The following is a 13,597-nucleotide window of genomic DNA, read 5'->3' as shown; positions in this document are numbered from 1 at the left end:
CTAGTGCCACTACAATGAGAACATAGAAGAATTATAGAGCCTACAGGAAAGATATAGTCTTTTTTTTTAAGCTAAGAATTAAGTTTCTTTTCACTTAAGTGAGGATAAAAACTGATTTTTTTTGCTCAAGTATACTTAGTATACTAGTGTCCAAACTTCTTGGATTCTTTCCTAAACACTCTTATTCTTGGATTCACTGTATCTTCCAGATGATGTTCAGAAGTGAAGTCTGAGCCATCTGTGGCCTTTAATGTTCCCTTGACAGTTTTCACTAGAGGGCAATGGCCCAGTTCCAAACAGTAATTCTATTTTGTAACTCCTCTTCCCTTTTCAAGAAGAGTCCTCTTCATTTCCTCTTCTATCCTGGTTTTGCTCCAAAGGGGTAAGGTATGAAGTTCAAGGTGGAAGAAACTATGCGAGAAACTAGATCTTGTTGCTGTTTTCTGTACAGCTCTCCAGTTAGCTGTCCATCAGTATGAAGCACAAATCTGACTGAGTGATCAAAAGATATCACTCTGTGTTCTCAATCAAAGGCAATCAAAGTCATGAGGAACACAGGTTTTAAATTAGCAAGAATGATTTATTCAAATGAATCCTAAATACCAACCTGATTTCTCCTGAATAGCTTTCCAGGATGATAGAGAAAACAGAATCACTTTCTCTTTCATTGAAGTAAATAAGTCCTTGAGATGCAATCATTAAGGGAAGATTGCAAATGGTGCTTACTCTTAAGAAAAAAAATTTGAATAACTCACCCCCCCCCCGACTCAGATTTGTCTAAAGAAATAGCCAGTATTTTTTAAATGAGATAATATTCTCTCCTTCCTTTTGAAAATCTTAGAAGTTTTTAGAAATATTAATCCAATAAAGCTGTGGAAGATAAATGGCCCAAATGCCTAGCTGAAGATGAAATGCAGGATGTTTACAACAGATAATTATAAAGTCTCACTATTCCTTTACATCTCACAAATAAAGATATCAAGAAAATCAGCTTTGAAATGCAATGTTCACCCTAAACATTGCTGTTGTTTAGTCGCTATGTCTTGTCTCACTCTTTTGCGACACCACGGAACACAGACTGCCAGGACCCTCTGTCCATGGGATTTCCCAGGCAAGAATATTGGAGTGGATTGCCATTTCCTCTTCCTGGGGATCTACCCGACCCAGGAATTGAACTCAGATCTCCTGTATTGCAAGCAGATTCTATACCACTGAGCTACCAGGGAAGCCCCTGGTAAAAATACTCAATACTGATGTATGGAACAGTCTTATGGACTCTGTGGGAGAGGGAGAGGGTGGGAAGATTTGGGAGAATGGCACTGAAACATGTAAAATATCATGTATGAAACGAGATGCCAGTCCAGGTTCAATGCACAATACTGGATGCTTGGGGCTAGTGCACTGGGATGACCCAGAGGGATGGTATGGGGAGGGAGGAGGGAGGAGGGTTCAGGATGGGGAGCACATGTATACCTGTGATGGATTCATTTTGATATTTGGCAAAACTAATACAATTATGTAAAGTTTAAAAATAAAATAAAATTAGAAAAAAAAAAGAAGTTACTCTCTCTAAAAAAAAATAAAAAAAATACTCAATACTTTTTCCTATCCCCCATTAGAACTCTGTAAGAGTCTGGATAGCCAAAGTGGGTTGCCATCAATACAACATGTATCTAGAAATCTAATTGCAAGTTAATTATTTAGAAACTAATAATTTCTCTTTAAAGAGATCCTGCCTTAATTTTTTTGGGGGAGAGGGCAGGTACATATCAGAGACAATCACCTGTACTGAAGCTTGAGTAGAACTATGGAATGCCTCTCTTGGAATAGCTGTTGAGGATCTAGTTTGGTGATTAAGAAGAGCTTTTACTTTTCAGTTTATACTCCAAACTGGTAAATTGGTTTCTGAACAAAAAGCAAAGTAGGAGAGGGAAGAGGATTTGCATGTTAACAGCTCCTACTTTAAGCTAGTTCCTAGGCTGGTTGTGCTGACTAAGAGGTTCTGAAGCCATTTAGAAAAGCAGCCAATTCCTGAGTTTGCTTAACCTTTGGAGATCATTTCGTTTATTTTTGCTCTGCCTCATCTAGCTCTTACATATGGTCATTAATGGGAAGACATTAGGGTCTTTCAAGTTTTCATTTAAAAATAACATTCTGAATAGTTATTGGAACTGAGATTACAAATAGATGAAAGCTAATTACCAAAATTCTCCATTTAGAGCAAACTGGTGCATATGGAGACAACAGCTCAATATTTTAGAAAGTGTCAATTTGCTAAAAATAGATAAATATGATGATTACAGCTGGAATTAATTCAAGGACATTCAAAATGAAATGACTAATATCAAGGAGTAGCATTTCTTTGATATAAATTCAAGGGAGATGTTTTATACTCATTATTGCCCAATCCTTTCACAGAAATGAATCCCATAAACCCAACGGAAAACATAGATCAAAGTTCCACCATGCCAAATTAGCAAGAATATATGGCAGCTGATATTCCTTTTAGTCAGGGGGTACCTGCCAGAGTTTAACTCCTGGAAAAGAGTGAAGGCCTAGTGCTTGTTAACTCTAGGTATGGAGATGTGCCCTATCCTTTCTCTGTTAGGTATGAGAGCTCTTGAGATCAGTTATTTGTGTGGTTACTGCTTCCTTTCAGAGTCATCAGTGACGACAACCCTACCAATAATAAGAATCTAATATAGGCAAAATTAAAACAGCCAAAGGAAAAATAGTGATCTACCACTTCTGAGGTAAATCACTCCTAATTGGCTGAGCTTTCCTATTACGGCTGCTGCTGCTAAGTCGCATCAGTTGTGTCCGACTCTGTGCGACCCCATAGACGGAAGCCCACCAGGCTCCTCTGTCCCTGGGATTCTCCAGGCAAGAACACTGGAGTGGGTTGCCATTTCCTTCTCCAATGCATGAAAGTGAAAAGTGAAAGTGAAGTCGCTCAGTCGTGTCCGACTCTTAGCGGCCCCATGGACTGTAGCCTACCAGGCCCCTCCGTCCATGGGATTTCCCAGGCAAGAGTACTGGAGTGGGGTGTCATTGCCTTCTCCGTTCCTATTATGGACATACAGGTATATATACTGGAGACTCTTTCTCAGCCAATTTAGTCTCTCCCTAGATCCACAGGTATGAGTTTCCAGAAATTGTCTAAAACACATGATCTAGCTCTTCCTCCAGTCAGAGATGAATGGTCTACTGATAACTAGCTGAGCTGAGAAGGACCAATCAGGTTTACTCAATCTCATTCTTTCTCTCATATTCTCTATCTCCTTTTTATTGCTCTTTGTATATGTGTATGTACAGAGATATATTTCTATCTCTCAGCTAAAATTTTTAATTGAAAGGCAGAGAAGCTGGGGTTATTAGTAACCAAATCTTTTAAATGCAGGGCTCCAGAAAGAAAGTCTGTGAATTCCTTATATTGAAGTTTCCAGATCTACTTTGGTTCCCATAAGCTTGGCTTTTCAGCTTTCTTAATTGTGACATCTAGTTTCCTTTCAACAGATTCCTTTTCTAGACCACTAAAGGTGGTGTCTGTTACTTATACCCAATCAAAGGACGTATAAATAACACAAGTACATATGTGTGAGTGTGTGGATAGAGACAGGGAGAGAGAGAGAGAAAAACACATACACACTCACACACATATACACAGAGACAGAGAGAGGACAGAGAAAGGAAGGTAGAGTGAAAGATTAAAGGTGATCATTAACCAACTATAAATATACTCCAAATTAAAAAAAAAAAATTGCTTCCCTCTGTGCTTAGCCACTCAGTTGTGTCCAACTCTTTGCAATTCCATGGACTGTAGCTTGCCAGGCTTCTCTGTCCTTGGGGATTCTCCCAGCAAGATTACTGGAGTGGGTTGTCATTTCCTTCTCCAGGGGATCTTCCCGACCCATGGATCAAACCCAGGTCTCCCATATTGCAGGCAGATTCTTTACTGTCTGATCCACAAGGGAAGTCCTGCTTTTCCCAAAATTTCTAATTAGTATATCTTTCTAAACTCTAAATAATCTCCCTTTATAAAAATATTTTTCAAAATATCCATGATATTAATTTTTCTAAACTTTTGGCTTAAACTTTTGGCTTCTAGGATAAACAAATCTCTTGGACAAACTTGATCCAGTTGTTATACTTAAAAATATTTTTAAAATATTAACCATACATTAAGAAATCAGATCCTTCAGGTTGTAAAAGTTTATTGCTTGTATCAGAATTGGATAAATTTTGTATTATTAAATAGGTAACTTTTCCCAATTAACCAGGGGACACAGGAGAACTGAAAGATTCTTTGTAGAGGTCCTGAGAGTTTGGATTATTTATGGTGTTAGAGATGAGTTGGCAAAGGTTCAAGGATTGTGCATCACTTCTGATCAAGGTTAATTCCTGATGCTGAGGCACCCTGAGGTTGTTTGAAGACTGTACTTAGGTGATCACCTTTCCACAGTGCTGTCCCCAACCAGGCTGCATCCTCATTTTTAGTCTCCCAATCAGCCCCACATTTCCTCTCCACTCTTCTGCTTGACTGGGCCCTCCAGTGATTGATGTGAGCACAGCATGCCTGGTAATCTTAGTGCTGAGAACACAGTTTGGAAGTGATGTGGGGGTGGGGACGAGGATGGGGAGAAGCAGCCAGTTTAGCAAATGGAGACGAGAAATCTAAATGTGAAGAACAGACTAAAACAGAAAAAGATAAAAAGAAAAATAGAGGATAAAAAGAAAAATGTCTTTTAACCAATCCTTGGTGTTGCATGACAATTTGAACATCTGCTTATTTAACTTCTCTCACTGAAGTTTTCAAAGGAAATGATAGAAATATGCTACGTTCCTATCCACCCGAGGGTTTTCCAGGTGGCGCCAATGGTAAAGAATTGACCTTCCAATGCAGGAGACATAAGACATGTGGGTTCGATCCCTGGGTTGGGAAGATTCCCCTGGAGAAGACCATGGCAACCCATTCCAATATTTTTGCCTGCAGAATCCCATGGACAGAGGAGCCTGGAGGGCTACAGTCCATAGGGTCCCAAAAAGTTGGACACAACTGATGTGACTTAGCATGCAAGCACATGCTCCCACCCGTTAGCATGGTATGCTTACTCTTTAGAGAACAGGAGAGGAGGAGTGAAAACTGAAAATGTATGTATATTCTATAGAGAGCAAGAGTACTCCTTTACATAGAACCATGAGTACTTTAGGTTTCAATATGTGGAATTCCTCAATTAATAATACTTTGCACTTGAAAAACACATTGTTTACAAAACACTTTTATTTTTATGACTTTATTTGAGCCTCACACCAACTTAGTAGAAAAGGCAGGTCTGGATTTGGAGTATTCTTTGTACTTGCCCACTTATATAGATGGATAAACTGAGGCTCAGAAAGATGATGTTACTTACCCAAGGTCACAGGACAAGCAATTGGCAGAGCCGGGTCTAGAACCCAGGGTAGGGTTTATTCCACTACAAAGACATGAAACAGGACATTAAACACACAACATCTAAGAAAATAAGATCTGTAAATAACTAAGGATAGGGAATCTAGAGGGTCATGCTCCCATTGTACAATCTAAACTCACTGCAAGGGTGTCACTCTACTCTGAGCAGAACGGTGACAGAATTGTAACTTTGACCACCACCACCTTGAGGTCAGGGCTTCCCTGATGGCTCAGCTGATACAGAATCTGCCTACCAATGCAGGAGACACAGGAAACGCAGGTTCAACCCCTGGATCAGGAAGCTCCCTGGAGGAGGAAAATGGCAACCCACTCCAGTATTCTTGCCTGAAAAATCCCATGGAGAGTAACCTGATGGGCTACCATCCAAAGGGTTGCAAAGAGTCAGATGACTGGGTGACTAAGCACACACACATACACACCTTGAGAGGAGGATCAGTAGAACTGAGTGTGCATATACACATAGCCAGTTCTCAGTAGGTACATAGGCTATGGTCTTCTGTACCATAACATATCCCCTCAGGGCCCATCACGAGGATCTCTCCCTCCCTACTTTTATTCCCTCAATAAATATTTTTTATTGATAAGCTACTATGTGCCAGATATAGCTTAACGTACCTGTGTTGTCTAAAACACCTATTTGGAAAGTTGGAAGGGACATACTTTTTCTTAAAACTCTCATATTTTGGCCTCGTCCACTAAATGTGAGCTGGCATTACTTAATTAGAAAAACTCCACTTGAACATGAGGGGAGGAGAGAAAAAAAGGAAAGCTGAAAGGAAAAAATTGAGAGCTGTGAGCAAGAGGGTGTGGAGACTGGGAAGCACTATTCAGCTTCACTGATAGATCATCTGGTCTTACTGTTCTCAAGGCCATGCTAATTAAGTCAGGAAAAATCCACTACTGAGGGTCTGGCAAAGAGTATTTTCAGGTAAAGCTGTATTCACAATGTGCCTCATCCTGGCCACCATAGGCCTGCCCCAGAATCCAAATTCCTTTACCCTATTCCAAGCTAAGAAAGATAAACTTTATCTGATTCTCATTCATTCAACGGACATTTGAGGGACTACTTACCATTCAATCTCCCTTTACCTTCATGCAAGATTTCTCTTTGCAGAATATTATTATGTGGCTAGTTCAGTGGGAAGATAACAAACCCAAATGTAACTAAAATTAATTCTTGGATGTGGGCCTCTGAGCATAGGCCAGAGTACACACATTTTTTTTTAAGTTTGTGTGATCAATGAAATAACGAAGGCTAGTGAGGGATTGAGTCATGGTCTATTTGGAATAGTTGTGGAGCAGAGCAACATGTGTAAGCAACTGGGGCCCAAAAGGAAGGGCCTGAGAAGATCCAAGATAAGTGTGTGCATAACCTGGGACTCTGCTAACCTCAGAGGGTGGGGCTAGTGTGCTGAGTGGTGGGGAGGAGACATCAAAGAGCAGTTTGCCGATGGTACTAGTCACGATAGTTGGGAGAAACATAGTCTACATGGGCTCATTTTGCATTCTGTATCTGCTTTCATTAAAAAGCAATGGTTTTCATGTCTGTTGATTATTAACAGGAATCAATAATGTTTAGTTCCACTTCAAACTTTGGTGCCAATAGATCTTTAAAAAATCTAGTAGAAGTTCCATCCATTTATATACACCACAACTCATGGAAAGACTGTAAAATGAGTTCTGTATTCATTTAACAAACAGATTATCCACAGTTAAAATCCATTACATTATGTGCCAAGCATTGTGGTAGGCACTGGAGATAGAAGAATGATCAAGGTTTCACCGTTTCCCTTAAGCAGCTCACAGTATGGACACCAGTATGTGGAAAAAACCAATGCTATATAGTGTAACAAGGGGTATAATAGTGATTATACAGACTATAGCATGGTCACAAAGAAGGTAGAAGAAAACAATACAAGGGAGGTCAAGAATGGCTTAAAAAAGCTAACTTTTGCGGAGGCAATGGAAATTTTCTAGGCATAGAGCAAAGACACCAAGGCCTGAAATATTGATGTGGCATCGGTTGAGAGAAGAGGTATTTGAAGACAGTACTGGAAAGATAGTCAAGACTAGATCATTCCATCAGCGCTGAAGAGTTTGTATTTAGCTTACCATTAATACAGAACCATTAGAAGATTGTCAGGAAGGAAATAATCTGATCAGATTTGTGTTAGGTAAAGATAAGAGCAGTGTTATTTACAAGAATGGAAGGAGAGCAAGACGGAGGAGGTAGGGAGTCCAGATAAGAAGTTATTGTCTTTGTCCAGATAGGAGGTAATGAAAGTCAGAACTAGGTTATTTGTGGTGCAAGTGAAAAAGCAGAGGATGAATTCAAAATCTTTTTAATGAGGATCTAAGAATTTCATAACTAGATTTGGGGACTGAAAGAAAATCATAGTTTTAGAATCAATACCATTTTTCTAGAGTTTGGAAGCTGGATAGATGGTGTTACAGCAATAAGGGTGGGAATTTGGAGGATGACTAAGTGGTACAAAATGGGAGACACTGAGTTTGGCTTTATTCATCATGAGCATGGGCATCTCTGAAATATTGACAGAGATGTCTATGGATCAGAGCTCAGGAGAGAGATCTAGTTTACAGATTTGGAAATCACACAGGTATTTACAACTCTGGAGGTGAGTGAGACCACCTAGAAATTAGTGTGTAGAATAAGAGAAAGAGATCAAGATAAATAATTAGCATATAATTGATATTTGGGGAGGGAGAGAATGAACAAAGCCAGCAAAGAACAGAAAAGGACCTATGTGAGAAGGAGGAGAAAGAGGAAGGATATGATAGGGCCAAATGAGGAGATAGTTTCAGGAAGAGGCATGGACAACAATATAAAATACCAAAGAGACAGCAAATGAGATGCAAACTAAAAGACAGTCACTGGATATGGTATCTCTTTCAGAACTCGTTTTAGTGGAATTACGGGAACAGAAGCCCTCTATTAAAAAATGGGATAGTGAATGGGGAGTGATGAAGAGGAGGAATCAAGGATGAACAGAAGGAACTACTTCTCCAACAGGAAACGGAAGTGTAGCAGGCGCTTGACAGTCCTGAAAGGCGGGCAATTTCTAAGCCAAGCCTCATGTTGCAAACCTCAGAGAGAAAAGTTTCTTTTATTTGTATCGATCTTTGTTTTCATATCAATTTTGCTTGATCCTCACAGAAACTTTTAAAGTAAGCAGGGAAGGACTTTTGTTTGTTTTCATTTTTTGGTTTTTAGTCTCCATCCTACAGGAGGAAATTGAAGCCAAAGATTATATGATTCATTCGAGACCACAGAATCAGAAAGTGGTATAAACTGAGGACTCTCAGCACAGTGCTCTTCCCAACACTAAAGAGAATGTTCTGAAAATCAGTACAGTGGTGCAGGGGCAACCAGACCATACTTCAGAAATTCAGAAAGGAGAATTCCTGCCCACAATCACTTCTTTGATTGACAGCAGACACACTTGGTTGCCTGAATGCTTCTATGACAGCTAATAGGGAAGTAATTATTTAAATATTGTATCTTCTCTTGAGATGACCTAAGTATGTGCACCCTTTGAAATGTCCCTTTAATATCAGAGGAAGTTCTAGACTTTTCTTACTTTATCAGTATAAACAAGGAGAACATTTGGTTAATATATCTGCCTACCACTAATGCAAGGACACCCCCGCCCTTTTCCTTATGGTGCCAGGTAAAACTGAAGTATGTAGATTAATCAGCCCCAGGCTTAACACTGACAATTTCACTATGACGGAGGAAAAGGAGACCTGGAGCCACTCTCCTTCTCAGTGAACAGGAGTGCTGCCCTTTAGCATAAAACATGAAAGGTTTGTGTAGTTATGCCAGCTCAGCAAGAGAGAAAATTAACCCTATATTTTCTTAACCCAATTGCCTCAACATGGGTGGAGAAAGAGGGTACCAGGGTTATAGACTGTCAGCATGAGAGAGCAGGGATCATTGTATCTGCACCCTGGCATGGGCTAGAAGGAATTATAGATTCACCAGATATTAATGCATTTCTAGATACACCATTAATTCTCTAAGATTCTCTGCAAGTCTAGACAATTTGGTAGAAAAAAATGCCCTTTAAATGATTTCTTCTTCTGTTTAAATTTGGAAATGTGTGGTAGAAATCACCATTAAAAGAAAAACTGAACAGTTTCAACTATATTAAGTAGAATGCCTCCATTTAATTAATCCTCTTAGTCCCTGGTGACACTGGGTGTGGCTCGGTGAAATTTAGGAGGAATTCAATTTATCACTAGAAGGAATCGTCTGCACCAAGCAACCAGGCAGCATCCTTCCACACCTTTCAAGCATTGCAAGGGAAAGACACAACCAGGTTGGAATTCTGAACCACAGATCACACTAAGAATTATCTGTCATATGCAGAAAAATGCAGATGTTGGTGGTGTTGAGTGGTGGGGGCTAGAAGGCTTCTTGCTTGTATTGGTATTCTTTATACTTCAGTTACAAATTAAAGTCTTTATTTTTCAACAAAAGAAACACCTTGCAGTTCTATTGCTTTGTGGACACAGATCACATCTTGCAAGTTTTTCATCATCTGCAGAATGCATGGTAATTAAGCTATTTAAAGTTAGCCCCAAGACATTTGAAAATCATAAGCCAATAAAATCTCAGGGATCCTTTTATTTTATTTCTATTTTAACCCCTCCTTTATCATCTACTTCTCTCCACCCCACTCTCATTCTCTTCTTCCTGCTATAATAATCTATAGTGGTAATTAGAGGCTAATAAAGATCATTTATGCTTTCTTCGCAGCCATAGGCAATGTATTACAACTCGGAAATCCTGGACTGCTTCTTTATGCAGCTCAAGTGGAAGAGGAAGGAAGTGCAGCCCCCAGCCCCCTCCCACGTTTATGCTGGATTTCATGGGTGTGGCAGAGTTTAGACCTTTGCAGGATTTTGCCCTTGTTTTATTCCCTGTTAAGCACTAGGATGGTAAATAGATGGCAGAAAAAAGATAAATACAATCGGAGTCTGTCATAAATGATATAGGATCATTTCACCTTCAAGCACAAAACCTGTGTGAGACTAAGTACTCAAGCTATAGAAATGCCAGTCAGTGCAGTGTGAGCCCACACCCTGAATACACCATTTCCTCCCATCTGATTTAATGGCATCCTAAATACTGACTTATGTGAGTGATACACAGCAATGGTCAGTAGGGGACAGGACCATTTCACACAGAAGTGCACATGTATAAAACATATGGGCAAAAGAGGACTATTTCTATACCTTTCAATTTTCTCTCTTGAATACGAATTATGCTAAAACGCATGCCGGCATATGGAAACCATACAGGGCTCATGCATGACTGTCCTATGTGAAGTATGCGGACACTGTACACATTCACATATGAATTTCTACAACTCCTGAAACACACTGCTTCAGTTTCATCACTTTGCACACATCCTAGTGAATGCTTGGGGCTGTCAGTGAGAGGACCCAGGTGAAGGCAGCTGTCCTCTTTGGGGAAGGGAATTTCTTTAGCCTCAATTCCCTTTCAAAATATCATGGTTGGTTTCCTTTGTCAGAGGGGGCATGTGTGTATACACATGTATGTGTATACATAAGGTGACAAAAAGTTGTAAACCAGCATATTTTTTCTTTCCCCAAATTAAAGCTTTTTTTTAATGACTAGCATTAATTTTCTTAAGGCTCTGCCTTCCTAAATTTTATTTCTGCAGCTCATCAGGAAGGCAACTTCAGAACATTTTCTTGACAGTGTGCTTAGCCCAGCCACCTGTATCTACTGCATTTATGTATTAGAATGAAGGAAGATAAGGAGAGGAAACGTGCAGGTTTGAAAAATGAGCGAACGGAAGCATCAGTCTCTGGAATCCTAGAGCAGTTTAGCGAAGTGGCACATGTAAGACTCTTCGCCTTCCCCAAACATCCTTACACAAACCACACGCATAACCACAGGTGCCTGCTACTTTATCTATCATCTATCTATTAATATTTATCTACCTATTTATTTATTTAGTTAGTTAGTTTTGCCCCCGGCCTCTCCACCCTCTCCACCCACTGCTCTGAGATTCTGCTCAGTCTCCCTTCCCCTTCCTCTTCCTTCTCCTTCATCCTCACTACCTCGTCCCTCCCCGCCCCGCCCCCCCTCCGCGCCCCCGTTCCAGGGCGCTGGCTAAAAGTGCAAAGCTGGCAGCCAGGTTCTTCCCCACCTCTCCACTCTCTTCGGATTCGCCAGGTATATTACAAATTGACCCCCCTATCCAATACCTGCACAGAAATAATGCCCAAATCCTGTATCTTGCACCCCACCCATAAGGCAGTCAATGTGCAAAGGGCTCTTTTGCCCAAGACATCCTCCCCTCCCAGGAAGACGCACACACACGTACAAGCACACACTCACCCAAATCCCACATCCATTTTCCTCCTTAACCTTCGCCAAAATCCCTCAGAGGTGTTCCCATCAATGTTGGAAAGCGCCTTTTGGCGGATGCCGCGGCACTGTCGGTTGCTGCGGAATACCGTCCTAGTCATTCCTCCCCACCCGTACCCCAATCAAGTTTCTTATCTGTCTTTCACGAAATAAGTGAGCAATTTGAAAATGGAAGGAAAACCTGAGCAGTGGGAGCAGTGTGGGAGAGAGGGAGGGGGCTCTGCTTCTTGCTAATCTTCTATGTGTCCCTTTTCCTGATGAAAATGAGTCACCATGCTTATAATCCGGAATGTTAGTCCGTCTTTGGTCACTACAATTCTAGGAAAGATGCAAAGGAAGGGGAGAAGAGACCTGATTTCCAACAGGTAATTCTCCGCTCGTCTTTCCCATCCCGTCGGTGCTCAAAGCTCCTAGGGGCGTGGTCCATCCACCCTCTCCTCGGACCAGCTGGTGCACAATCGACTGAATTTTCCCCTTCTACATGGCCAATTTCTTTCCCAGCCCCAGCAGTCTCTTGATTCTCTTTTAAAAATCTCCCACATTACAGTTTCATTCATTCATTGAAAAATAAATAAATTCAACCTTCACATGTTTGCCCATTAATACCTGCGCCAATGTGAAGCTCATGCATGTGGGAAATAGGGCTTCTTCCGCAGCACATGTGAGAAAATTGTACGACAGAACAAGCAATACTCATTACTGAATATGATTCTTTCAACCTCCCGGGTTTTTTTTTTTTTTTTTTGCGAATAATATAAAGGATTGCCTCCCCATCTTGTAGGTAGACCCCACATTTTCTCCCCCACACCTCTCTTCATATCCACACCGGCAAAACCAGACACCTTAAAAAAAAAAAAAAAAAAACAAAACCTTTTTTCTAGCCAAACAGGCGTATTTTTTTTTCTAACCTCCTCCTAATTAGAAGCAGCATTCCAAAACCAGACCATGAAAGAAGAGAATAAAAGCTGGGATGCAAGCATCAGTTGCCATATGCTAAGGAAACGGGAGCACCATGGCCAGAGCAGAAGCGGTTAAAATATTTTTTCTACCTTCACAGGGAAATATTGCACACTGGTAATTTCACAACAAGAAGAAGTAAAAATCTTTAGGTCTACCTGTTTGGTTCTTCGCATACAGCACAGCATGGTTGTATCGTCCCTTGCCTTCTTCCTGCCTTCTCTCCTTTCCTCCTCTCTCTTTCTTATTCCCCCCCTCTCCACCTCTTTTCTGCTCGCTTGCTCACTCGCTCTCTCTCTCGCGCTAGCGCGCTCTCTCTCCCTCCCTCCCTCTCTCTCTCCCTCACACACACCAGGGCAGTTAGCAGCAACTGTAAGGTCCACAGCTATTGCTCACCGCACATGCTCGCTCTCCCTCTCTGGCTCTCACTCTCCTCTCTTGCCTCTCTTCCTCTTTTCTCATCTCCCCACCCAGTCTCTGCCTATCTCTTTTTCTTCCCTGTCTCTGGATCTCTTTCTCAGAATTGTTCACTAGCTTTCAATGACTAATCACTTCCCCCAGCCCCCACCCCCATTCTAGACAGTCACCCCCCTCCCAGTCCCCTGCCAGCCTCATGAATATTTAAACATCTCCAATCTGGACCCAATTACCCACCGACTTTCCCACTGTATTGAGAGGATGGTGGGGTGGGGGCATAGAAGGGTATTCCAGCCTGTTCAAGAGATTTTATGGAATATGTTTGAGAG

General features: G+C 41.0%; 1 protein-coding gene across 2 annotated transcripts in view; it reads right to left on the bottom strand.

Annotated features, from left to right (window-relative positions):
* The window catches only part of GAP43 (growth associated protein 43), a 101,626-nt gene extending 88,325 nt beyond the window's left edge, over positions 1 to 13,301 (bottom strand). Inside the window, exon 1 of one of the 2 annotated variants that reach the window (XM_027525498.1) lies at positions 13,010 to 13,301. In XM_027525498.1, coding sequence (XP_027381299.1) covers positions 13,010 to 13,039 — 30 coding nt within the window. In that variant the 5' untranslated portion in view covers positions 13,040 to 13,301. The remainder of the gene's footprint in view (positions 1 to 13,009) is intronic. The other variant, XM_027525494.1, reaches the window with a different exon arrangement.
* Between the last annotated feature and the right edge of the window lie 296 nt (positions 13,302 to 13,597).

The sequence above is a fragment of the Bos indicus x Bos taurus genome, chromosome 1, assembly GCF_003369695.1.
Source record: "Bos indicus x Bos taurus breed Angus x Brahman F1 hybrid chromosome 1, Bos_hybrid_MaternalHap_v2.0, whole genome shotgun sequence".
In the NCBI taxonomy this organism is placed as follows: Eukaryota; Metazoa; Chordata; class Mammalia; order Artiodactyla; family Bovidae; genus Bos; species Bos indicus x Bos taurus.
Note: the sequence above shows the minus strand (reverse complement) of the source record. Positions and strands in the feature narration are given on the sequence as shown.